Genomic DNA, 25,830 nt, shown 5'->3' with positions numbered 1-25,830 from the left:
TCAAAAGAGGTAGGTTTTTAGAAGTTTTTGGTTTTTTATTTTATTTCCTACAATTTTTTTTATAAATGAACTGCTTGTTTTGTTTTGACAAATTATGATTTGTTTTCATTCTCCTAGGGAAATTAACTATTAAGTTGTATTTGTATATTTTCGTTTTCAAATTTCATTTGTTTCAATTCTTCGAATGTGGTGTTTATTGAATTTGTTGTCTTAGGTATTACAATGGCAACCTCTAGCTATGTGAGTTGACCCCGCTTCAAAATAGACCCAAACTCTCCCCTCGAAAAAATCTTAAAAAATGTTAAAATTTGCTGAGTGTTAGCCAATTATGTGACAATGGATATTTGGTGAACTTTAATGCTCATGGGTGTGAAATGGGAGAAATTAATTCAGGCAGGTTGATCACGGAAGGGAACAAAACAGAGAACAATGTCTATGATCTGAGAGAGGTAAAAGGTAAACATTGTTTATTTGGGGAAGTTAATAATATCAATAGTTGGCTTCGGCACAAATGGAAGCCTAAGATTTTATCTTCTCTCTAAATCTTTTGAAAGGAAAGCATCTTAGGGGGAGTGTTCTATTGTTCTTATTTCTTGGCTCTAACCCTTTGTCATTGATGTCAAAGGGGGAGAAAGAGTGGTTGATCTGTTCTTATATCTTATTTCTTGCCTCTAACCCTTTGAGAGTGGTTCAGATTTTGAAGGTTCAGATTTTGATGGTTCCATTATTCAGTTTTTGACAATTTTGTTCTAATAGTTCAGATTGTGTTTCAGTGGTTCAGTGCGATCGTGTTTCAGTGGTTCAATGCTCTTCAGAATGTTGCTTATTTCTTCAGCAGTTGCCTCAGTGCTTTCCGCTTTGTTTATTGGTCTCAGATGTTGATTGCAGATTGAGTTTTGACATCAATGCCAAAGGGGGAGATTGTTAGCCCATTTTGTCATTGATGTCATAGCAATAAAGGCAGGTGTAAACAGCACAGACTTTATCAGATTAAATACATAATGATATCGAAGTTCGTATTGGTGATGATATAGAATATTTCTCTCAAAACAGTTTGTGATGTTGATTCAGACGTACACCTGTGTCAAATAAACAAAGCAGCATATTCGGTAAAACAAGTGGCAGTACAAAACCAAATAATAATGATATACCTTCCTTTTAATATGTTTGAATTCTTTTGTTTGTCAACTTCAAGATGCATTCCAACTGACATATTGGTTCTGTTTTTTTTTAAAGGCTTTGTCACGTGTATTGTTTGGGTTATATAAAGACATAATCTTATCGGTTCAGTTGTGAGCAGTTAAAGATTCTAAAACTGACAAATGTTTTATTATTTGTTAATTGATGATAATAGAAAGTGGTTATTGGTTAGGTCAAACCAACTTAGAACTGCCCAACCAATAGAAGCAGTCTTTAAAAACAGAGAATAAAGAACATTTTAGGTGTGTTGATGAAAAAACAAATACATGTGAAGCAAAGCATATTATATGATGGATGTGTGTATGATGAATACATATCTCATTTAAAAACATTACAAGTCGATGTTGATGAAAGTTCTTATGCTTCACTGGCAAACTCAATAGAAGAATTCTGCTCTATAAATGATAGACTGTGACAGAGACAAGTGACAAGGGTGATTTATGTTTTATTTCAGATATTCTTTTTATAGAACAGTGACAGGTTTTTGCAGACTTGTTTATAATCGATATATTCAGAACAATTTAAAGAGATTTATACAATTTAAAGAGATTTATATGTTCATCACTGGTATTATGACAATGACAGTTTTCTGAGTTTCAGTTTCAGTTTTTAGCATGTGACAAACAGCAGCACCAGAAGAAGTTTGTAGATTTTTTCCAGATATTTAGAAATACTTTTCAGTCTTGGTTTCAGTATATCATTGTGCAGTCATACAGAGACATTTGATATAAAGATTCATTATATTAGTCTTTCTTTTCTGTCTCAGATTGTTGGAATCGACTTGATGCATAATAAGTCTTATTGATGGAAATAGATTGTATATTTGATTGGTAATGAACATACCCTGTAACTGATTTGATTCTGGAGTTGTTGCTCCAAGGTTCTTGAGTTGGCGCTCAAGACATTGGGTATTTGGAGAGTTGGTGCTCTCTTAAGAATTTTGCTTGAGTTGGTGCTATAGATAGAGGTTTGGCGACTCCTTAGGGTTGGTGCCCTTAAACATTGTAATTGAAGTTTCAATTGTGAGGCTGGATTAGGACAGTAGATCGTAGCAGCATTCTCACCATGGTTTTTCCCATCCTGGGTTTCCACATAAATCTTGTGCATTGTCTTTACTGTGCATCTCTTTTCATCCTTTTCAGTTTTCAGATTGAAGCTCTTTAAAAGTTCAAGTTGTTTAAGAATTAATTTGATAAGGATTGTAGTTTTATTTACTACTGATTCACCCAATCAGGTTGGTGCTCAAGACATTGGGTATTTGGAGAGTTGGTGCTCTCTTAAGAATTTTGATTGAGTTGGTGCTCATATAGATAGGGGTTTGGCAACTCCTTAGGGTTGGTGCCCTTAAGCATTGTAATTGAAGTTTCAATCGTGAGGCTGGATTAGGACAGTAGATCCTAGCAGCGTTCTCACCATGGTTTTTCCCATCCTGGGTTTCCACGTAAATCTTGTGCATTGTCTTACTGTGCATCTCTTTCAGAGTTCCGTGACTCGCGGCGAGTCACGCGAGTTAGCAAGTCGGGTGACCCCCGCTGGGTCACGGTGACCCTGACCCAGGCCCGGACAGGTTAGGGGGTGTGACTCGCCAAGTCAGCGAGTCACACCCCTGACTCACCGAGTCCAAGGCTCGTGACCCTACCGTGTCAAGTCAAAACGTACAGTCACAAAAACATTAAAAAATATAACATTTTTATATGTGTTTTTTTTCCATTTCCCTTTCTCATAACCCTAAAAGAGATTGGCATTCACTTTTATGAGTGGAAGAGAGGAAAAAAGAGAGGAAGAGAAAAATAGGAAGCCATAGTATTGCAACCAGCTGAAAGGAAGAGGTGAAAAGCTTGCACAAAGCACATTGGGGCAGCACTACAATTGCATTGAGAGCATCAAGGAGTCCATAGAAGCTCATTTCAAACACTTTTCAACAAATTTGAAAGAGGTAAGTGTTAATTTTTATTGATTATGTTGGTTTTTTTTCTATATTTATGTATTTTTTGTTTTGTTGTTATTTTTTTTGAAGTTCAACTTTCCAAATCTATATTGCATACTTCAATGATCAATCACAATGAGATAAATAGAACAATAGCATAGCAAACCCTAGATTTTATTTTTGAAAAAATTGTATACATGTATTTACAATTTTTTCTAAAAAAATTCTAGGGTTTGCTGATTTTTCTCAATTCTTAATTTCTTTCTTTGAAATTTGAAAATTTTCAAGAAAAAACACAATGCACAGATTAGTCTTTGCTAATTTTTTTTAATTAGTTTTAAATTTTAAATTTAAAACTTTGTCAAACACAATGCTCAAATGGTGATTTGTAAAATTGTCTTATTGCAGCAGCCCTCACGTTTTGAAAACATTTTTTTTTCCTAATGGCTCATCCTAATCCTTCACAACCTAAGCCTAGGAAACATGGTCAAAAAGATGAGGCATGGAAATACACTGAAGAATTCCCTGGTAGACAAAGAAATCAAACCAAGTGTAGTTTTTGTAAGGAAATTAACCATGGGGGGATAAATAGATTGAAATATCATATTGCTAGCATACGTGGTCATGATTCTGAGTCTTGTAACAAGGCACCTCCCGAAGCAGTTCGTTTTTATTATGTCCAATTAGAAAATTTTGAAATACATAAGCAAACAAAAAAAACACAAAGAGAGGAGTTATGTCATATTGGTTCTCCTCCACCCACATCCGCATCCGCATCCACAGTTGCATCCATAGGTTGTGTTGGAGAGGGTTCTTCTATGCCTCCCTTTCGTCCTAGTGCTTCTGCTAGTGCTAGTACTTCTATTTCTGCTCCTACTAGTCACACTTTTGGTCCTAGAGTGCGAAAATCCAAGATAGACAATTTTTTTGTACCACACACTACTCCTAGCGCACAGCCCTCGCTTGAGAGCATGTCTTGGAACAAGGAGGTCCATGATGCAGGAAGAAAAGCAATTTGCAAGTTTTGGTACTTCTGCAACATTCCATTTATTGCAGCCAGGTACTTTTTTATTTGATTGTTTTAAATTAAAATTTAAAATTTTATGGTTTGAAGTTGAAAATTGAAATTGAAATTGAACTTTTCTTATTTAATCTATTTCAATTTGTGAAAGGTCTCCTTATTGGCAAGGCATGATTGATGCAGTAACCATTTGTGGGGCGGGGTTTAAAGCCCCTAGTGATACTAAGTTGAGTGGCCCTCTCTTGTTGGAAATGGTGGAAAATATGAAAGTTGACCTACAGGAGCACCGCTAATCTTGGAGCCACAAGGGTTGTACCATCATGATAGATGGTTGGACTGATAAGAAGAATCGAACACTCCTAAATTTTCTTGTTTCCACCGGAGGTGATTGATCATTTTACTTCTCTAAATACATTGTGATTGAAATTGAATAATTTACATTCTAATTTATTGATAATTAATATGTTTTATTTTCAGGATCCACCATGTTTTTGAAGTCCATCGATGCTTCCTCACATGTCAAAAATGCGGCATACTTATGTGAGGCTATTGAGGAAGTTATAGATGAGGTGGGGGAAGAAAATGTGGTGCAAGTGGTGACGGATAATGCAGCAAGTTATGTTGCTATAGGTAAACTTTAAAAGTTTTCTTTTAACTTTTAACTTTTAAACTTTTAAGTTTTTAACTTCTAAATATTAATGGTAAAATTTCTTGATACTCATCACATCTAATTCTTTAACTAATTTAAAATTGTTGCAGGAAAACTTTTGATGGAGAGGCACCCAAAAATCTTTTGGTCTCCATGTGCGGCCCATTGCCTTGACCTCATGCTGGAGGATATAAGTAAGCTTGGATGGGTAAAAGAATGTGTTGAAAGGGCCAAGAATATATGCAAATTTATTTACAATCATGCATTGGTCCTTAGCATTATGAGGCAATACAAGGGGGAAAGGGAGTTGGCTCGTCCTGGTATAACGAGATTTGCCTCGAATTTCCTCACATTGAAATCCTTGTTAAAATCAAAGGCATCTTTGAGGCGTATGTTTGTTGGTGAGGAGTGGACTTCCTCATCCTATGCTACGACCAGTGCAAGGATGGATGTAGCAGATTGCATTTTTGATGAGCCAGGTTTTTGGACCCCTTGTGTAGAGATCGTGCAGGTAATTTTAAAATTTATATGCATATTTTTGTTTTGTTTGCATTGTGCAACTTTGCAATTTTTCTTATTTTCATGCACACTTGTGAGTTAACTATTTTTGTTTAACATTATTTGCAGGTCACTGAGCCCCTAGTAGTTCTCCTACGAGTTGTTGATGGGGAGAAGCCCGCTATGGGCTACACATATGAGGGCATGGATAGGGCCAAGGAGGCCATTAGACCTATATATGCTAGAGTTGAGGATAAGTATAGGCCCATTTGAGACATAATTGATAGAAGATGGCATAATCAACTTCATAGGCCCATCCATGCAGCAGCTTATTACCTCAATCCATCATTTCGTTTCCGTGCTGATTTCAAAGCGGATGAGGAGGTTCTTAGCGGGCTATATTTAGTAGTACAACGGATGGGCACTGATACCACAGCTACACTGCTTGAGATGGATGCATTTAATAATGCAGTAGGGGTGATCTTTGCCAACCAATTGTGCAAAGAGGGTCGGACAAAATTGCAGCCAGGTAGAAAATTCTAAAGTTTATGACTTATGCATTTTAATTTTTCATTTTATAATCTACCTTTAAAGTTGGAAATGAGACTAATGTTTTTTTCTTTTCCTTATCTCAGATAGATGGTGGCAAATGTTTGGGCCTTCAACCCCAAACCTTCAAAAAAATTGCCATCCGCATATTGAGCCAGCCATGCAGCGCTTCTGGATGTGAGCGCAACTGGAGCATGTTCAAGCACATCCACTCGAAGAGGTGAAATAGATTGTTTGTGGAGAGGTTGAATGATCTAGTCTTTGTTCATTACAACCACTGTCTCAGGACCAGACAGATTTTGGACCCTGACTCCTCTCCGATCACTCTAGAGGAAGTCGACCCCAAGTCCGATTGGCTCACTGAGTCCACCGATCCAATCTTCACTGATGAGGATCTTGAGTGGGTTGACCAGGCAGACAGAGAGGCTGAGGCTGTGGCTATGGCAGAGGAGGAGGATAGAGCACGATCAGGCACAGCACCTATGGCTACTCAGACTAGCACATCACAGGCAAAAACTATGGCTACTCAGTCATCCAGGACCTACCTTAGACGCCTTTCTAGGAGGCAGATAGACGAGGCTGAGCCAGAGCCTGAGCCATAGACTTGTTTTTGTTTACACTTTACAGTTACATATATGTTTGGGAACATTTGAAGTCATGGATTTTATATACATTGGACAACATTTATAACTCTATATATCTATGTTTTCTAATTCCTTCAGCTACAATTTACATTTCTACGCATGTGATGGATGTATGTTTATGTATGTGATCAAATTAGCTTCTATTTGATGATGTTATAGTGTCTTTAAGCTTAATTCAATAATGGGTGTATGAAACAAGTTTTAAATCGTTAAAAATCTCTAAATTTCAAGGGTTTTCTTATTTTGCCAAGTCATTGCTGAGTCATTGCTGAATCCGAGCCGAGTTAGCCTTGCCGAGTCCGAGTCTGGGAACTTTGAGATTCTCTTTTCATCCTTCTCAGTTTTCAGATTGAAGCTCTTTAAAAGTACAAGTTGTTTGAGAATTAATTTGATAAGGATTGTAGTTTTATTTACTTCTGATTCACCCCCGCCCCCCACCCCCGCTCCCCACCCCCGCTCTCAGTAGTAAACCTGTGTTCTACACTAATAGGCAAGGCTGTCCTATTGCCCAAGAAAGAAGAGTCAAGATTAAAAAATACTTCTATCTTTTTTTTTGTTATCAAATTTCAATTTAAAAAAAATGCAGCAGATGCACTCCATTATATCCTAGGAACTAGTTTGATTATCCCCCTGATCAGGGAAATCTGTCTTTCTAATAAGAACTTGCTAAATGCACAGTTTGCAGATGACACACCGCTGCTTGTGGAACTTGAGAAGGAAAATTTTGATAATATGGTCAAGAGATTTAACATATTTTGTGTTGCTTTGAGAACTAAGATTCCAGATCATAAATCTACTATCTTAAGCTGGCATCAGGCCCCATCGGAATGGGACTCCCCTCCCCTCTTCCTCTCTCTCATTCCCCTCTTTTGGTTGTTTTCTTTTAGTGTTCCTGTTGTTTTGTTGCTCTTCTTCAGGCACTATTTGGTGTCCCTGCTGTGGGCTGGCCCCCTTTCTGGCTTTTGGCAGTCCCTTAGACCCACTTTGTGGTCTTTTGTTGGACATTAATAAAGTTATCTTATCTTATCTTATCTAAACCTTGTGAAGCACGGAACTTTGGTTCAATTAACCAAGGACAAAATCCCTCAATGAGTGATTTCACATGATAGATCACTATTGTGCAAATTTGATTAATTATAGTTTGAATTAAAATTTACTTTCAACCAGCAGCAGGTTTTTGAATATTCTAAGGGCATATATGAGGCAGATTCAGAGGCATTTCATTAAGAAATGGATTGCTGCAAATTTAGAAATAAATTAACAACCACTGCAGAAGATAAATTTGGCCCTTTCTATATTCTAAAATTATATCTAATTAGAGAATAAACTATTAAACTACAATTTCTTTATGTTTAACTGTGCAAACTTTTGTAATTGTGAGCTAGGGTTCATTATATTTTAAAAAATCAAAGAAAACGCAATGTTACAATGTATCAAAGCTGGATCTGATACCAAATGTTGCCATTGGGGGAATTGTTGAGCCTCTCTTTTCAGATGGTTCACCTTGAAACCAACTTGCTTTTGCCCATCAAGTTGAGTTTTAAGGAGGATGTTCAAGTGTGTGAAGCCACCTTTTTGGGTCCCTTTGAGTTACGGACGCTTGCTGTACACCATTTGGTTATGTGAATAGCTCTCATGCATTAATGTACCAACATATGTTTGTGTTTACATGTGTAACTTGCACTCCTTTTATATATTGGGGTTAGTGCCTTGAAGGGTTGACCTAGTCTTACGCTGCATTGAGAGGTGCATGAAAGCAATACTCCAAACTTTTCAATCAATAATTTATTAGTTCACATTACATTCTTTGAATAATATTATATAGTGACTTTTTTTGTCTTTCTTGACACCACCATGAATCTCACATAGTTTGATTGTGTATCATCTTTAGGAGGCATTTCATAAGAAACATAGATCTTGCCAATCTTATGTGACTTCAAGATAAACCAAATTGAACAACTCAACTCTTGATAACAAATACTCAATTTAATTCATTTATAGAGTTAAAGAAGACGTGGATAAAAATGGTTGTTCTATTATTAAAATTAGATGCATGGACATTACATTATACAACATGTGCTCATCAATATCACTGTCACATACACGAAAAGCCCATATATCATTAGAGTTGTGGACCTTAGAGTTGTTGATTGTTTTAGAAAGTCAAGGAGGATGCTTTTCAATTTCAACAATTGAAAAATTCATAAGGGTGTTTTCAAGGAACTCATCAAGGATGTAAAATTCACAAGGGTGGTTTCAATTTAAACTATTGAAAAAATTTATATGCAACCACCAAACCTTACATCGCCTAGGTTGTTACAAGGATTTCATCAAAGATGTCAAGATAATAATCGCCGCTTATTTCATATTTTTGGAAATCAAATGAAATGAAAATCATTTTAATAATGTCCTCAAATCCATAAGAGCACAAAATAAGCGAACTGTCAAAAGTCTCCATTCTTTAATTTGGTAATAAAACTTTTCCTATATTTTCCAATCTTGACCCCTTAAACAAGACATGTAATTGGGTTACTTTCAAAGTGTCTGTATGGATCATTTGAATGTCATTTTGTGTAGTAAGCAGCAAAAAACTTTCTCAAGATTGACTTGGCAACAAAGTTTTTTTTTTCAATTAATCCAAACTTTCAGGAAATTAAAAATCACTTTAAAATTCATAAAAAATGTAGAAAAAAAGGCTATTTTTAAATTTTATAACCAATCGGGAATAAATTGCAATTTTGCAGATTGAATTGCAATTTCATCATGATTTTTTATAAAATCATGAGCAATTGCCGATTTTTGGTCCCGCAAGAAATATGCTCAATCTCATTCAAATCAGACTATTAAACCTGCCAAGTGCAGACTCACAAGTAATCATAATTTTTGCAGTGTTTTCCTACATGGGTGTGTAGTCCACTCCATAATAAAGTGGAAAGGCAGCTTGAGCTGAAGGATATATGGTGCATTGTCTTACTATTATAAACTAACAACCACATAATTTCGCTTAAAATCAAGAGATATGAACACCAAAAATGTATTGCAGTACACGGAAAGGAAGATAAAGATGGAATTAAGCACCCTAGAAAATTTTCAAAGCAGATGAGTTTAAATGGTAATCATAAAGTCTTTCAAAGCAAAGCCCAAGTTTAAACCCACAGGAGATGTGTTAAAAGTTTGTACAATACAGAATCTTACTTTGAGTGTGACATATATCAACAGACAATGTTGAATACAATCCTGGGAGACTTGACAGAAGACATATCCCTTGGTCATGGCATCTGAGCTGAAGGTTACCCCACAAAGAGAACTCAACATTTAGAATTGTTAGGTTCCTAAGGATTTTAACAATCATGTAAACTGATCATGGGAGACTTCTATGGATAGGATGAAAAAGGCTATACCCATGAAACACTACAATCAAGTATTGTGCCTATTCAAAAACTTCTAAAGTCCTAATAAATCTCATAGCATTTGTAAGTAAGATTTAACTTGTGAATCTGAGAATGCGAGTCCTAGGTGTCACTATATTTCCTAGCTACTAGAATACATTCAGGTACTGAACCATTAATATGCATGACAAATGAGGTATTAAGTGGCTTGTGTTCTTCAGATTATCAGTGTTCACATTTTCTAGTTATTAAAATTTTCTTTGTGGTTATTGATACCACTGCTCTCATGTTGTGCATCGGTTGCATCATATCATTATGGATGTAACATTGATGTGAAACTTAATTGGATAATAACTCTCCTAGTGATGTACTAAATTATCAACTAGCTGCTATCAATATCTCAGGCCATAAACAAATACATTTACAAAAGCAAATAGGGATAAAGTTTTCTTCTCTTTGATAATCTAGCAATTAATGTTAATTAGTATGAGAATTGACAAGACACTGTCTTATGATGATTATGAAGAAAGTTATTCTTGTGAACCCCTTTCTTCACATCTGTTTATTGAAGTCAAACATTATCAATCATCACCCAAGCAAGCATGGATAGTTTTCTTAATATCACTTGGAAAAAGTACAAGTTTTTTTCTCCATGACCAGGCAAAAAATCAAGATGGAGATTGCATAACATGAATAATCTAGCTATTAAAGTGAATCAGCCAAGATTGACTTTGAGCTACCTTATTAATGTAGTTCTGAATAAATGTTTTTGGTTCAACCTCTTTCTTAGCAATTGATGTTGATTGATATGAGAATTAACAAGACACTGTCATATGACATATGGAACAAGTTATTCTTGTGAACACCCTTCTTCACATCTGCTTATCAAAGTCACAAATTATCAATCATCACCAATGCGTGCATGGATAGTTTTCTTAATATCGCTATCAAAAAGTACATTTTTCTTTTCTCCGTGACCAGACAAAAACAAATAAGATGGAGTTTGTGTAACCTAGCTATTAAAATCAACCAGCCAAGATTGACTTTGAGCTACCTTATTTATGTAGTTCTAAACTAAAGGTAGTTCTGAACTAGCTGGCTTTGATTCAACCTCTTCCTAACCCTCTCTTCCTTGAACTGGCAAAAGTGGATCCCAATGGGTAGACAATGTTTTCAGATCAACAAAAAAAGTGGATTTCTCCTACAAAGATGCAAAATTACAAATATTTAATGGGTTCCTTGTGAACAAATAAAAGTAAGGCGTGAGCTGAACCAGTTAAAAATTCTGCAAGTGTTAAATGAGCTCAAAAAATAGGGACATAGAATGGGAAAAGAATCCCTGAGCCAGCAGTAATAAACTGTGTGATAACAAAATAAATGCTGCTAAGCAATATTTATGCTCAAATCACTAACGATACAAATTTCATGTTGAAGAGATAGACTAGGTACAATGGAAAAAACACTAGAAAGTGGGGAATATAAAAGGCAAAGGTATTAAGCAAACCTAGCAGAAGAAGAGGAAGCCCGGGCATCACTTGTCATTACTGTAAGAGTAGAAAATCTTAATCCAAATGAGAAAAAAACCTGTAAGTGATTAGAAGGATACAAACACTTCAGTATTTAGCAATGATCTCAAGAGGCCATAATCAAAACAACTATGCATTTACTGATTTTCCAAAACAACTAACTGAATTACATCATCATAAAATATTGATTTTCAAAATCAAGAAATAAGCCAGATAAAAGAATTATGCATTTTGATGCAATCAAGGATAGGGGAACAAATGAAGGGCAGGATTCTCACTGTAGCAAGACCAGACAACACCACTTCTAAAAACAAGGGATGAGAACCATTACTCACATACAATCTTAATGTATTCAAACAAGACAACGAGTTTAAGCATAGACACTCAACCTCAACAAGCTAATTTTTACACATACCCACGATACCCATTTGCTAACCCAGCCCAGATTTTTGAAACACACCCAATAGACAACAATTTGCTCACGGAAATCAGATTTTGAAATCTGAATACTCACAACATCATTTTCTGATTGTTGAGCCCAGTGAAACCAACACAGAGGAAATAACTGATTTTATTGCTCTTCTCATAACATGCTTTACATTAGGTTTCATAGGGAAATTTTGCCTGATTTTCCCATTACAAACCTCATATTTTCAGGTCCTAGAACCCTACAAGACATTAAAAACAGAAACTAAGATCAAGGCTACAAACATGATTACAAAAAGTCTCATCTCCAATAAACAACTAGTCTCAACATTATCTTCACCCTGCAAGACCAAAATAACTCTCAATCTCTAAAATACAGCTCAATCCCTACAAAAGCAACTCCAAAGATGATTCCTATACAATCTGAACTCCCAATGACCTGCAAGCAATGAAATCTCCATTTCCTTCATAAACCTTGTCACTCTCTCCTGGAAGCTAACTGGTTTTTTCACTCTTCACAAAGGTTTTTATGTATCTCTCCAAATGTACCACCATTCTCATAGGTTTTTGAATGAAGAATCAGAGTGTAACTCCTAAAGGTGTAACTACTCCATGAGATGGCAAGATTCTTCAAGGGACCTAAGCAATTGCCAAAGATTTCAATAATGAAATTTACAAAATGCATTTTTTCCCAAATATAGTGTTCATCTTAAAGAGGAATAAATAATAAGGAAAGGAATATCAAATGTAATTTCCATAAGCATAAACCCCCTTAAATGTGTTGTACTTCATCAATAGGGTCCAAGCATGAATCTAGAAAGTTGAATTGTAATCACCTACACATTGCCAACACAATTAAGTCAGGGCATGCAAGATTCTATTCAGGTTGTAACTCCTCCACATATGGGCACTCTATTCATGGACATTGGCATTTGGATTAAGTTCAAATAGGAAAATTGAATAAGCAACATGCAAATGGCCCAGCAACAGAAGTGTCAATGAAAACATACGTACAAGTGTCAATGTTTGGTCCTTCCAAAGATTCCAACCAAAGGTAAACATCCAAACGAGAGGAAGCCATTGAATTTGAATAATATGAAATGTAGAGATTGCCTCTTGCAACTCAAAACACAAGGTACATCTTCTGCCATTTCTCTTTAACCACAAGATATATGCAAGTCCTTTGATTATGGCATCCAAACCAGCCATTACCCCACGGGAAATTTACAAAATCACACAAACTATAAATACTAAATAAAAACAATTATTCTTTCCATTTTCATTTTTAATCCTTAAGTGGAAAATAAGTCTCAGATTATCAATATACATACATATCATGCATCAAAATACATATGTATATATGTGTAGATTATATGCATGGACATATGTGTATACATATATGCTAAGTCACAAGGTTTGTGTTCATGTTCAAGCGTAGAGAGGAACAAGTTTGTCAGCTAAAAAAATTGAGAAAAATATCATGATTAAGTTCAAACAAATAATCATGCATTTTTTATTAATATTTTTTTAAATATAAAAATGTGGCAAATAGTGTTATCAAACAAGATTTTTAAAATATCAACAATCATATTATCCAATCAATAAAATTAAAAAAAATTAGAACTCAAAAAGCTAATATTATAATTATGAATTCACATTTATATTTAATAAATTCAAATTTGAAATTAAAGATAAAAGTAATATATGGAACTTACATAAATTATAGTATATTTATTATTCATATAAAGTCATATGATATATAAAATTATAATATATAGTGTATTAGTATAAAGTTACATGATATTAATATAAATGTTGAATAATCATATAAAGTTAAACTGTACTAATAAAAAATTATAAATATTGAATATTAATATAAAGTTACTGTTGTCATTTTATGACACCCTTGGTCCATCAGTGAGAACCGATCGGAGATATGTTCCATGGACCAGCGCTGCCCCAGTTGATCAAAGAGAAAAGCAGTGGAATTACGAGGTGTGAAGTGTTGTCTTGTCTAGAGGAAGTTCCTTCCTTACCCTATTCTCTCTTCTCGGAACTCCGGAACCCCGAGGTTCCGAAATTCCTTGATGCCTCTCCTTTCCCCTTCCTCGGAACTCCACAACCCAGAGGTTCCGAAGTTCCTTTCTTTTTCCTTCTCTCTTCAATTCCCCAGAACTCTGAAACCCCGAGGTTCCGAAGTTCTTTTCTTTTGCCTTCTCTCTTCTTTTCCCGGAACTCCGGAACCCCGAGGTTCTGAAGTTCCTTCCTTAGACCCTTTTTCTAGTTCCCCGGAGCTCCGGAACTCCAAGGTTCCGAAATTCCTTTCCCTTGCCCTTTTCTTTTCCCGGAACTCTGGAACCCCAAGGTTCCAAAGTTCCTTTGCTAGGTCTCCTCTTTTCCTTTGCTTAGTCTCTTCTTCCCTTCCCCGGAACTCCAGAACCCTGAGCTTCCGAAGTTCCTTTCCTAGTCGTTGCCTTCTTCTTCCTAGAACTCTAGAACTCCGAGATTCCGAAGTAACTTCCTTGGTCTTCCCCACTTATGAACCCGAGCTTCTGAAGTCTTCCCAACTTCCTTCCGGCTTTCAGCACTTCTAGATGGTGTGATCGACACTCAAGGTTTTTAATGCTCCAACAACTCTTGCAACCAATTTTTCTATATAAGGAAGGTCGTTATGCCTCATTGTAAAGGGTTCTCTCCCTGTTGGCTTGAGCTATTCTATGCTTTTTCACTTCTCTTAAAGACTTGTATATTTGTGCATTTTTGCAACTGTGAGTTTGGCCATTGGCCTTTGAATGAATTGAAAGTATCGTTCTTGCCTTCCTTCAACTTATGCATGTTGTGTATATTTCCTTACCTTCATCATAGGTGTATGTTTTGTGGCTCTTCTCTCATATATGCTATGTTAATTTATTTCAAAGTGTGACTTGTGGGAAGCCTTCTCCCCTCTTGACATTCAGCAAGTTCTAGCCTCTATACGTGCGTTGAGGTCATTCATGCAACTGAAGTTTGTGCATCTCCTAGGTATTTCAGTTGATTCTTTGTGCCATTTCGGGTGGGGAGAGAAACATCTCTTATCTTGGTGCATCACCTCCTTTCATTTGAAGCATTTTTCTCTTCCCTTTTTCTTCTACAAGCTGTTAGTATAGGCTTAGGAGTAAGTTTTGAAGTGTTGAGTTGGTTCAACACCTGCACCTGGATTGAGAAGGAAGTTGGCCTTCTCCGGAGATTCAACCCCCTTGCGCAAGGTCCCACACTTCGATGTTGTTTCCATGTTTCACGAGGTTGTTGAGTTGATAACTCAGCAAGGGTGCGAGCTTTTGTGACAACAGTTACATTATATTTCTAACTACTTATAATATAGTTTTAATTTTTAAATAATAGGGCGACAGTGAAAATGAGGGATGGTAAAACATGAAGTGAAGACGGCATAACGCAAATGAATATTACAGTAGTCAAGCAATTGATGAGGAATAAAGAACAGGACAGCAAATCCAAGCACAGCAGCCAAAGGGAATCCAAATCATCATTGGCAAGCCACCTTTCATATTTTATTAAAACTTATGAACTCGATATATTGTAGTATTAGTAAGGCAATGTGTCAAGCTTGAGCACTCCCAAGATGGTATCAAAAATTGTAAGCCTTGGTATTGAACTAATCACTGGATCTCATGCACGTCGCCTAGTTCCCAAAATCTCTAATTTCATCAATGGCTATCAAGTTCTTGGGATTGCACGAGTCATTTGATCTCTTCTCATGAAATGATTCAGGTACTCTCAGAGTAACATTCCTAGGGATTGATTTGCACATGATTTACTGAGAGAGAGGATAAATCACTAAACACAATTTTCTACTTGTTAACTTAACAATCACAAAACCATCAATTGCATTATATCAATAACATAAGATGGAATAATCATGCAACATAAGTAGAGCACATGATTTTATGTGGATACCCTTTCAAAAGAAAACCATAGCACATTATTGTTTATATATTGTTGGTGTGAATAAAGATATTTCCTAACTAGTTTATAGTTAGCACCTATTCACATTGTTAGGTTTACTTAGAATAGCTTAGTTGTCACATGAAACCATAAAAGCAAAGATATGCAAAAAAATTGCGATTAATCGGCAATCACAGAGGTTCCCTATTTTTTCCCCAAAAAATCGAAAAAATCGGTCAGCATGATTTTCAACAATTTTTTGTGTGATTAAATCTCAAAAAAATCATGAGTTTAATCAGCACTAAATCATGATTGAAGAACCACATGGAAATTCTAAAAACACAAAAAGAGTTGTGCAAAATCTGAATGAAAATTTCACAAAATTCTTATAAATGGCATGCGGCTACAGGATATTATCATAGACACCAATTGTTTATTGTTTTTTGTCGGTATAACTCATCCACGGCTAAGATTGAGAGAGCAGAGATGTCAAGGGTTGAGAGTCGAGAGTTGAGAGTCGAGAGTCGATAGCTGAGCTGAGAGTGATAGTCAAGATTCAAGAGCTGAGAAGGAACGGTTGGGAACTGTAAGCCAATGCGAGGGACTCTAAGCATCGACGCAATTTTGGAATCTATTAAACAAATTTTGGAATCTATGTTTTTTTAGTTATATGTTGGAAAACATTATTAATCTTATTATATTGAAAATGATATATTTATTTTTATATTTAAATCACCATGATAAAATATTAACTTAAAAATTCTTATATAGCAATTAATTCATATATATAAACACCATTAGAATACTTTGTTGACAATTAGAGTGAATATGAAAATCTTTATTTATGTTAAGATCACAATTTGACTTGACCATTCAAATTAATCTCCTTTCGAAATTAACTATATGAAGGTATTTGATCTGAGCCCAAAAAAATATTTAGTCCTTCAAACTTTCATGCTGCCTTTGATGTCAAACTATATTGTAAAATCATTCGAATGAGGTAGTTCCAAGTTTCCAACCATGAAAAACTAAATTAAAATGCTTTTGCAGATTTAATTCTTCATCACAATGTCACATCAAAAAGACTTTGCATGGACACATTGCACACCAATTGCCAATAGCACGAAGGTCAAAAGCAATTGGTGTCTAAATGATATCAATGGCGGAGTTCGTTGTTTCAAATGGCATTTGGCAAAAGAAAGAGGAAATAACGACCTTTGCACAAAATGCCCTACAGATGTCACATATCAGCAAAACAAGCTCTTGATGGGATTGCTGAGAGTAAGGCCAAAAAGGCGAGAATCGAGGGTGAAATAGGTTCTAGTTTTGCAGATGCTAGAAGGAATCATTTAGGTGAGCAGGACGTTGAAGAAGGGGGTTTCAAGGAATCTGGGTCAACACCTCCTTCTACAACACGTGGACCAAACACAAGTGGAGGAAACGTTAATAATTTCTTCCAACCTCATACTACACCAGGTTCTCGGACCGCTTTAGAGAGTACAGGATGGAGGACAAATGTCCATGATCAAACAAAGAAGGCAATTGCTAATTTTTGGTACTCTTCTAGCTTATAATTCCATGTTGTTAGATCTCCATATTGGCAAGGTATGGTAGATGCTATTGCATCTGCAAGTCCTAGGTTTCAAGCCTCATCTTACGAGACATTGAGGGTTGGTATGCTTAAAAATGCAATACGGGGTGTTGAAGATGTTGTTAAAGAGCATCAATTAGAGTGGGCTACTAGTGGTTGCAGCATTATGTCAGATAGAAGGACCCGAACCCTCATTAACTTCCTTGTCTCTTGTGAGATTGGCACTATTTTTTTGAAATTTGTTAATGCATCAGATATAATCAAATCTGCAATTGCATTGTTTGAGTTGTATGACATGGTAGTCATGGATGTAGGGCCACAAAATGTGGTTCAATTTATCACAAACAATGTTGTTGCTTGTGTTGTTGTTGGGAGACTCCTGACAAACAAATACCCCTCTATGCTTTTTACCCCATGTGTAGCACATTGCCTTGATCTAACCCTAAAGACATTGGACAAACTAAATGGATTAAGGAGGCATTGCAGATGGCTCGCACCTTTACCAATTTTATGTATAAACACATGAGGGTTTTGTCTATAATGCGCTCTTTCACAGGGGCAAAGAGCTAGTTCAACCAAGGGTGACAAGATTTGCAACACACTTCCTTGCACTACAAACACTATGTGAACAAAAAATTAATTTGAACCGAATGTTTGTTTCAACCGAGTTGATGGAGTCTGACTTCACAAATCAATCAAATGGCATAGCAATGGCAAAATACATGTATTCTACCAATTTTGGGGATTTGATTGAATAAATTGTAGAATTTTCAAAGCCTCTAGTAAAAGTCTTGAGACTAGTGGATGGAGAAAAATCCCTCATGGGATATTTGTATGAGGCCAAGGATAGGACCAAGGAGGTGATGAGGAGTAGGCTAGCAAATAACAAGGAAAGGTATATGCTGTTATGGGACATAATTGATAGGAAATGGGATAAGATGCACTCTCCTCTCCATGTTGCAAGATACTTTCTCAATCCATCGTTGTTCTACAAGACTCCATTCATGGATATTGATGTTGAGATCAAACAAGGCTTCTTCAATTGCATGGACAAAATGTTTCCAAACCAAGATCAATTTAATGAAGCTCTGTCAAAGTTGTAAATGTACAAGCAGGGAAAGGGTTTTCTCTCTTCTAGGGCTGGCATGGAAGACTGAAAGACCTGCCAACCAAGTAGACTCTATAAACTTTTGACGGTCTCTTTATTTTGTCAACATGGTCATTAAATTTGTTAAGATTTTGAGATATTCTTACGATATCATATCCATATAATGTATTTTTCAGCTGAATGTTGGGTTTGTTTTGGTGATGATTGCAAAAGTATTGGCCCAACCATGCAGCTCATCTGCTTGTCAACGTAATTGGAGTGTTTTTTAACACATACATTCCAAGAAACGCAACCGCGTAACACAACAAATGAATGAATTGATGTCTGTTCACCACAACCTCTGTTTGAAGCTAAAGAAAGCTCAAGATAAGAATATTAATCTATACTTGTAATTAGTTAAAATTGTATTTATTAGAATATTGCAATGTTTCTTTAATGGTCATCTTAGTCATCTTAGTTGTCTTTAGTTAGTTTCTATTTTGAGCTTCAGTTTACGATTCTTTCTTTTAGAAACATCGTCTCTTGTAAATTCATTATACAGAGCTCTCACTCTATTGTTTAATGACATTGAATATTTTAACATGGTTTCAAAGCAGGTCAATGGGATTTCAAAAATTTTAGCGAATTTTTTGAGAAAAAATTTGTGACCTAGTCTTATCTAGATTTTTTTCCAAAAATTTGTTTTTTCAATTTTTTATAAATCATTGGAGGTTTTGTTGAAATCTTTGCAAAATTTTGTAGGCTCTTTAAGAGCTATAATTCAAAATTTTTATGGGTTTGTGGACCTGTGTTCGTGAGCAGTTTGGGTGTTGTGTTTGAAGATCGTGGAGGTTTTGTTTTGCTTAAGCCGGATCACGGGTTTGTTTATTTCTATTCATGAGCAAAGCCGCTGGGCGCACGATTTGCAACCTTCTATTTTTTGTCACGGGTTTTGTCTGTAGTCATAGGTTCTTTCTTTTTGTCTGTGGCTCTATTTGTTTTTCATCCGCACAACTAGTTATTTAGCACCGTCCTCTGTATCTATGACGTCTTTCTACGTTTGTTGCATGCATTTTTCAGCGGGACTTTTTTGCGCTCCTACCTATTGCTTTTGTTTTTTTTGTGGCCATGAATTTTTGGTTTTTGTTCGCAACTATAGTGTTTCAAATCTGCAACCTGAATTTGTATTCTACATCCTGCAACCTAGGGTTTCAAATCCTCTATACATGTGATCTAGGGCTTCATGGAGTCGAGCCTTGTTCGATGTCTTCATCTCCCTACAACAATGCGACTAGGGCACGCAATCTGCCTCTTTGTTTGGTCACCTGGAGATGTTCTGATGGGTTTTATTAAATTTTTGTCCCTTGAAAAATTTCTGATGGATTTTAATAATTTTTTCCCTTAAAAAATTCTAAGAGGGTTTTAATAATTATCCTAAAACAATTATTCTGTTTGGTTTATAATTTTTTCCTTAAAAATTATTTTGTAAGGTTTATAATTTTCTCCTCAAAAATTATTGTAAGGGTTTTTTCGATTTTTGCCTAACTTTATCCTCAAAAATCATGGGTACGAGTGTTCCTTGTTGTTTGTAAATAGGGGTATAGGGTTCGGATTGCCTTAAGGCAACATCCGAACCACCTTTTAGGACCGGGTCCTACCCTAAATAACGTGACCCCATCCTTATTCATCACGCCACACTAAATTCTCCCAAAATAACATTGGCGCCAAAATTAATAAGGAGGCCGACTTACAAGGAGGTCGACCTACAAAAGAATAAATATGCATATAAATAAATGACAATTTGTAAGTCATTTCAATCAAGCAAAAATCATATCAAAGGTGATTTAGCTCTGCTGTGCGAACTTAAGGAAGAGGGCGAACTTATTCTGCTTGGTGTGAAATTGTCCAAAGGGACATAGTAGATTTTATGCAAGTCATTGAAGCATACAAGGATAGATCTGATATGTGAAGATCAGATTCGAGCTAAGTATTGTACTTATATTTTAGAGGAGAATATATAATCTGACCTGTGGGTCTTTCATGCTGGGTTTTTCCTCCTTGGAGGTTTTCCCAGGGTATGCTTGTTTGTCTTCTGCTCTATTTCTGATTTATGTTGACTTACTAAATACTGCAAATCTGATTACAATCTAGGGCACAATTTAATCTATATTGGTTTCCTAAAATACTGCAAATCTGATTACAATCTAGAGCACAATTTAATCTATGTTGGTTCACTAAATCTGAATACAACCTAGGGCATAATCAATTAGATAAATCTGGTTAATATACCTAGTGTTTAAAATAACATGGTATCAGAGCTCTAGGTGTCACTAACTTCTGATTTAGCAGATCGATTGTTGCATATAGCTGTTGTTTGTGTTCAGATTAAAGATGTCAGGTTTGAAGGCTGAAGATAGGCTTGAGGGAGCCATTGATTTTGCTGCTTGGAAAGTTCGGATTCTGTTGATACTTGAAGAAAATGACCTACTGAAATTTGTAGAAGAAGAAAGGCTGTCTCCTCCAGAAGATGCTGAAGAACTAAAACTGTTCAAGAAAGATTCCCTCAAGGCTCGAAGGATCATAATTGAGTCAATCAAGAACCATCTTGTCACTGTCATATCAAAGTTTACATCTGCTAGAGAAATGATCAAACACTTGGAAGGGATCTATGAAGTCAACAATCTCAGCAGGGCTCTTGCCCTAAGACAGCAACTTCTTCACATAAAAATGAAAGAAGAAGACTCAATCGTAGCCTACTTCATGAAGATCAATGAACTAAAGGACAAGCTAAGCACTCTTGATTGCCAAATCTCAGATAAAGACCTTGTTATGATTGCATTAAATGGTCTACCAGATGAATGGGAACCATTCATTCGTAGCATTGGTGGAAGAGCCGATCGTCCCAACTTTGAGCGTCTTCAATCTGATTGCATCGAAGAGGAATCTCGAATTGAGGTAAGAGGAAAATTCAAGAACTCTCTCAAAGATAATCATGTTCTCTTATCTAAATCTAGGAAAGGTGGTCATTGGAAGAAAGAAAAGAGAAGCAAAGATTTTAGATCCTCCTCCTATGATCCAAGGAAAAAGTCAAGAGATTCCTCTCACGTTTGTTGCTTCAGATGTGATAAGTATAGTCACTATGCCAGAGATTGTCAAAATGACCCAAAGGAAAGGGAAGCTAACTTAAATGAAGTTGCCGAACAAAGTGAAGACTACCTTCTTATCTCTGCTCTTTCCAGCAATGTTCCTACGGACAGCAATACGTGGATACTTGACAGTGGTGCCTCCAGACACATCTCAGGATTTCGTGAGCATCTCTCAGATCTGATTGAAAAAGACACCAATCTTCATGTAGTAATCGGTGATGATGCTCGATACTCGGTAAAAGGTTTTGGCACTACCTCTTTAAAACTAGATTCTGGTATTTCCCTACAACTCTGTGATATTCTATTTGTACCTGGTATTAAAAGAAATCTTATTTCCATTTCTGTTTTAGAAGATAAGGGTTTGCAAATAGCATTTTCTGAAGGGAAAGTACTCGCTTGGTCTAAGAAATCTAACTTCAAATCTGCTCGCATTATTGGAAATAGATGTGATAGTTAATATAAGCTTGCAGCTAATCCAATTCAAGCTCTCATTCATGAGACCCCTGAATCATGCGAGCTATGGCATAGAAGATTGGGTCATCTTCACTTTCAAGCTCTTCCCACTCTCGGTAAAATGGTCAAAGGTATGCCTAATCTCAGTTTATCTCATGATGATGCTTGTAAAGGTTGTGCAATGGGTAAGAATGTAAAGAATCCCTTTCATAAAAGCGATAGTAGGGCTAAAGAAAGGTTAGAGCTTATTCATTCAGATTTATGTGGCCCTATGTCAGTAGCATCTCCTAGCAGTTTCCTATACTATGTTATCTTCATAGATGATTTCTCTAGGAAAACATGGATCTATTTTCTTAAAACTAAAGAGTCTGAAGAAGTCCTAAACAGATTTAAAGAATTCAAAGCCTTAGTTGAAAATACTACAGGAAATCGAATTAAATGTTCGAGGTTTGACAATGGAGGTGAATACACCTCAAGTAGTTTCTATGACTTTTGTATTAGAGCAGGAATTAAGAGGGAGTTCTGTGTTCCCTACAACCCTCAGCAAAATGGAATTGCTGAAAGAAAGAACAGGACCATTGTTGAAGCTGCAAGAGCCATGATACATGATCAAGACTTGCAACCTTTCTTATGGGCAGAAGCATCCAAAACTGCAGTTTATATTCAGAATAGATGTCCTCATCAAGCCCTAAAGAATGTGACACCTGAAGAAGCCTATTCAGGAATCAAACCAGACATCAATCACCTAAGGATATTTGGAAGCCCTGTGTATGTTCATGTACCTAATGAAAAACGAACCAAGCTGGATCCATTTGGAAAGAAAGGCATCCTAGTAGGATACAGCGAATCTTCCAAAGCCTTCAGGATCTACATTTCAAGTCAAAGGTATGTTGAGATAAGTAGAGATGTAACTTTTGAAGAAAATATTGCTTTCAAAAGATCTAAAGGTTCATTAATCAACAATGATGATATGGTGATGGAAAAACAAGATTCAATTGTTGATGCTAACCCTAAGTTACAGGAAGAGTCTACTGATCTTCCAAATCAGGAAGTTCAAAATGACTCATTAGAACCCATGCAATCTACCGATATACCTCAGGATATTGTGGTCTGCAAGAAGAGACCACTTTGGGTTAGAAACACAATTCAAGACGCTGAAGGGTTTGCTGCTCCCAGAGGAACCTTCATAAATAGCAAGAGTGTCCAAAATCACGCCAACTACATTTCCGTGATGTGCAATATAATTGAGTCTGAACCCCACAATATCGGAGAAGCTATGTCCCATCATGCTTGGAAATTAGCCATGGATGAAGAGTATGGGTCTATCATCAAGAATGATGTATGGGACATTGTACCCAGACCCAAAGGTAAGTCTGTCGTTTCCTCTAAATGGTTGTTTAAAATTAAACATAATGCTGATGGTAGTATTGAAAAATATAAAGCTAGGTTTGTAGCTTGTGGTTTTTCTCAAAAGGAAGGAATAGATTATGAAGAAACCTTTGCCCCTATTGCTAGATATACCTCTATTAGGTCTATAATAGCTATTGCTGCAACCAAAGGTTGGGAGCTGCATCAAATGGACGTTAAGACAGTCTTCCTTAATGGTGTCACTGAGGAGGAAGTTTATATTGAGCAACCAGAAGGTTATGTAATCCATAAAAGAGATTCTCATGTTTGCAGGTTGAAGAAAGCTTTATATGGGCTCAAACAGGCTCCTCGCGCTTGGTATGAAAGAATTGATAAGTACTTACTAAATTTAGGGTTTTCCAAGAATGATGCTAATGCTAACATTTACTTGAAAATTTATAATGATGAGATGCTTATTTTAGTTTTGTATGTAGATAATTTATTTCTCATGGGTGAAAATAAATTAATCATAAGATGTAAAAAGGAATTAGCCTCAGAATTTGAAATGAAGGATTTAGGTCTAATGCACTATTTCCTAGGGTTAGAAGTATGGCAAAGAGCTAATGAAATCTTTCTAAGTCAGGGAAAATACACGATTGACATTTTGAAAAGATTTAGAATGATAAATTGTAAACCTATGCGTACTCCTATGGAATCTAACTTAAAGAAGTTAAGTGTTTCTGCTGCTAACTTGGATTTTGTAGATCCTTCTGAGTACAGGCAGTTGATTGGCTCTCTAATGTACCTAGTCAATACTAGGTCAGATATCTGTTATGCAATGAATGCTCTCAGTCAGTTCATGAGTTCACCTAAACATGTTCACCTGGTTGCTGCCAAGCACATTCTAAGATACCTACGTGGCACGATTGGTTATGGGCTGAAGTATTCACTTAATACCCCAATCCTCCTGAAAGGCTACTCAGATTCAGATTGGGCAGGAAGTGTCAAGGACAGGAAAAGCACTTCAGGCATCTGCTTCAACTTGGGCTCCGCAATGATCTCTTGGGCATGCAGAAAGCAATCTTCGGTAGCATTAAGCACTGCAGAAGCTGAGTACATTGCCGCATTTGTTGCATCCAGAGAAGCAGTGTGGCTTCGTAAGCTCCTTGTTGGATTATTTGGTCAAGTCAATGATCCTACCACCATTCATTGTGATAATCAAAGCTGTATAAAGATGTCAGTAAATCCTATATTTCATGATCGGTCCAAACATGTGGAAACACACTATCATTACATTCGGGATATGGTGCAGAGAGGCACCATTCATCTAAAGTACATTAGCACAGATGAACAGATTGCTGACATCCTCACCAAACCCTTATCCAGAGTGAGGTTCGAGTACTTCAGAGATAGACTTGGTGTCATGGAAAACGTAACCCTGATTGAGAGGGAGCTTCAATCTCAGTGACTATTGGTAGCACTTTGAATCATTCTTTGCTTGTGTGCAAGAATGAATTTCATCCAATCTATGCTTGTGTGCTAGATGGATAGTTGTAATAATGTAAAGACCCACTGGTGTATTACACTTTCTATGCTTGTGTGCTAGAACCATCCTATGCTTGTGTGCTAGGTGGAAGATGTAATTCTATGCTTGTGTGCTAAATCCATTCTATGCTTGTGTGCTAGATGGATTTCAAAGGTTCAGATTATGTATTCTCCTCCTCCCTAGTTAAGAGGGAGTGTTGTTTGTAACTAGGGGTATAGGGGTTCAGATTGCCTTAAGGCAACATCCGAACCACCTTTTAGGACCGGGTCCTACCCTAAATAACGTGACCCCATCCTTATTCATCACGCCACACTAAATTCTCCCAAAATAATATTGGCGCCAAAATTAATAAGGAGGCCGACCTACAAAAGAATAAATATGCATATAAATAAATGACAATTTGTAAGTCATTTCAATCAAGCAAAAATCATATCAAAGGTGATTTAGCTCTGCTGTGCGAACTTAAGGAAGAGGGCGAACTTATTCTGCTTGGTGTGAAATTGTCCAAAGGGGCATAGTAGATTTTATGCAAGTCATTGAAGCATACAAGGACAGATTTGATATGTGAAGATCAGATTCGAGCTAAGTATTGTACTTATATTTTAGAGGAGAATATATAATTTGACCTGTGGGTCTTTCATGCTGGGTTTTTCCTCCTTGGAGGTTTTCCCAGGGTATGCTTGTTTGTCTTCTGCTCTATTTCTGATTTATGTTGACTTACTAAATACTGCAAATCTGATTACAATCTAGGGCACAATTTAATCTATATTGGTTTCCTAAAATACTGCAAATCTGATTACAATCTAGAGCACAATTTAATCTATGTTGGTTCACTAAATCTGAATACAACCTAGGGCATAATCAATTAGATAAATCTGGTTAATATACC

The 25,830-nt window shown here is 36.3% G+C and overlaps 1 protein-coding gene across 1 annotated transcript in view; it reads right to left on the bottom strand.

Moving 5' to 3' along the window:
* Positions 1-25,830, bottom strand: part of LOC131074913 (uncharacterized) — a 305,681-nt gene that overhangs the window by 254,832 nt on the left and 25,019 nt on the right. Inside the window, exon 8 of the mRNA XM_059218550.1 lies at positions 11,382-11,461. Within this exon, the coding sequence (XP_059074533.1) occupies positions 11,382-11,461 (80 nt within the window). The remainder of the gene's footprint in view (positions 1-11,381; positions 11,462-25,830) is intronic.

The sequence above is a fragment of the Cryptomeria japonica genome, chromosome 3 (genome assembly GCF_030272615.1).
Source record: "Cryptomeria japonica chromosome 3, Sugi_1.0, whole genome shotgun sequence".
Taxonomy (NCBI): domain Eukaryota; kingdom Viridiplantae; phylum Streptophyta; class Pinopsida; order Cupressales; family Cupressaceae; genus Cryptomeria; species Cryptomeria japonica.
The sequence above is the reverse complement of the archived record's forward strand: the minus strand, read 5'-3'. Positions and strand labels throughout refer to the sequence as shown.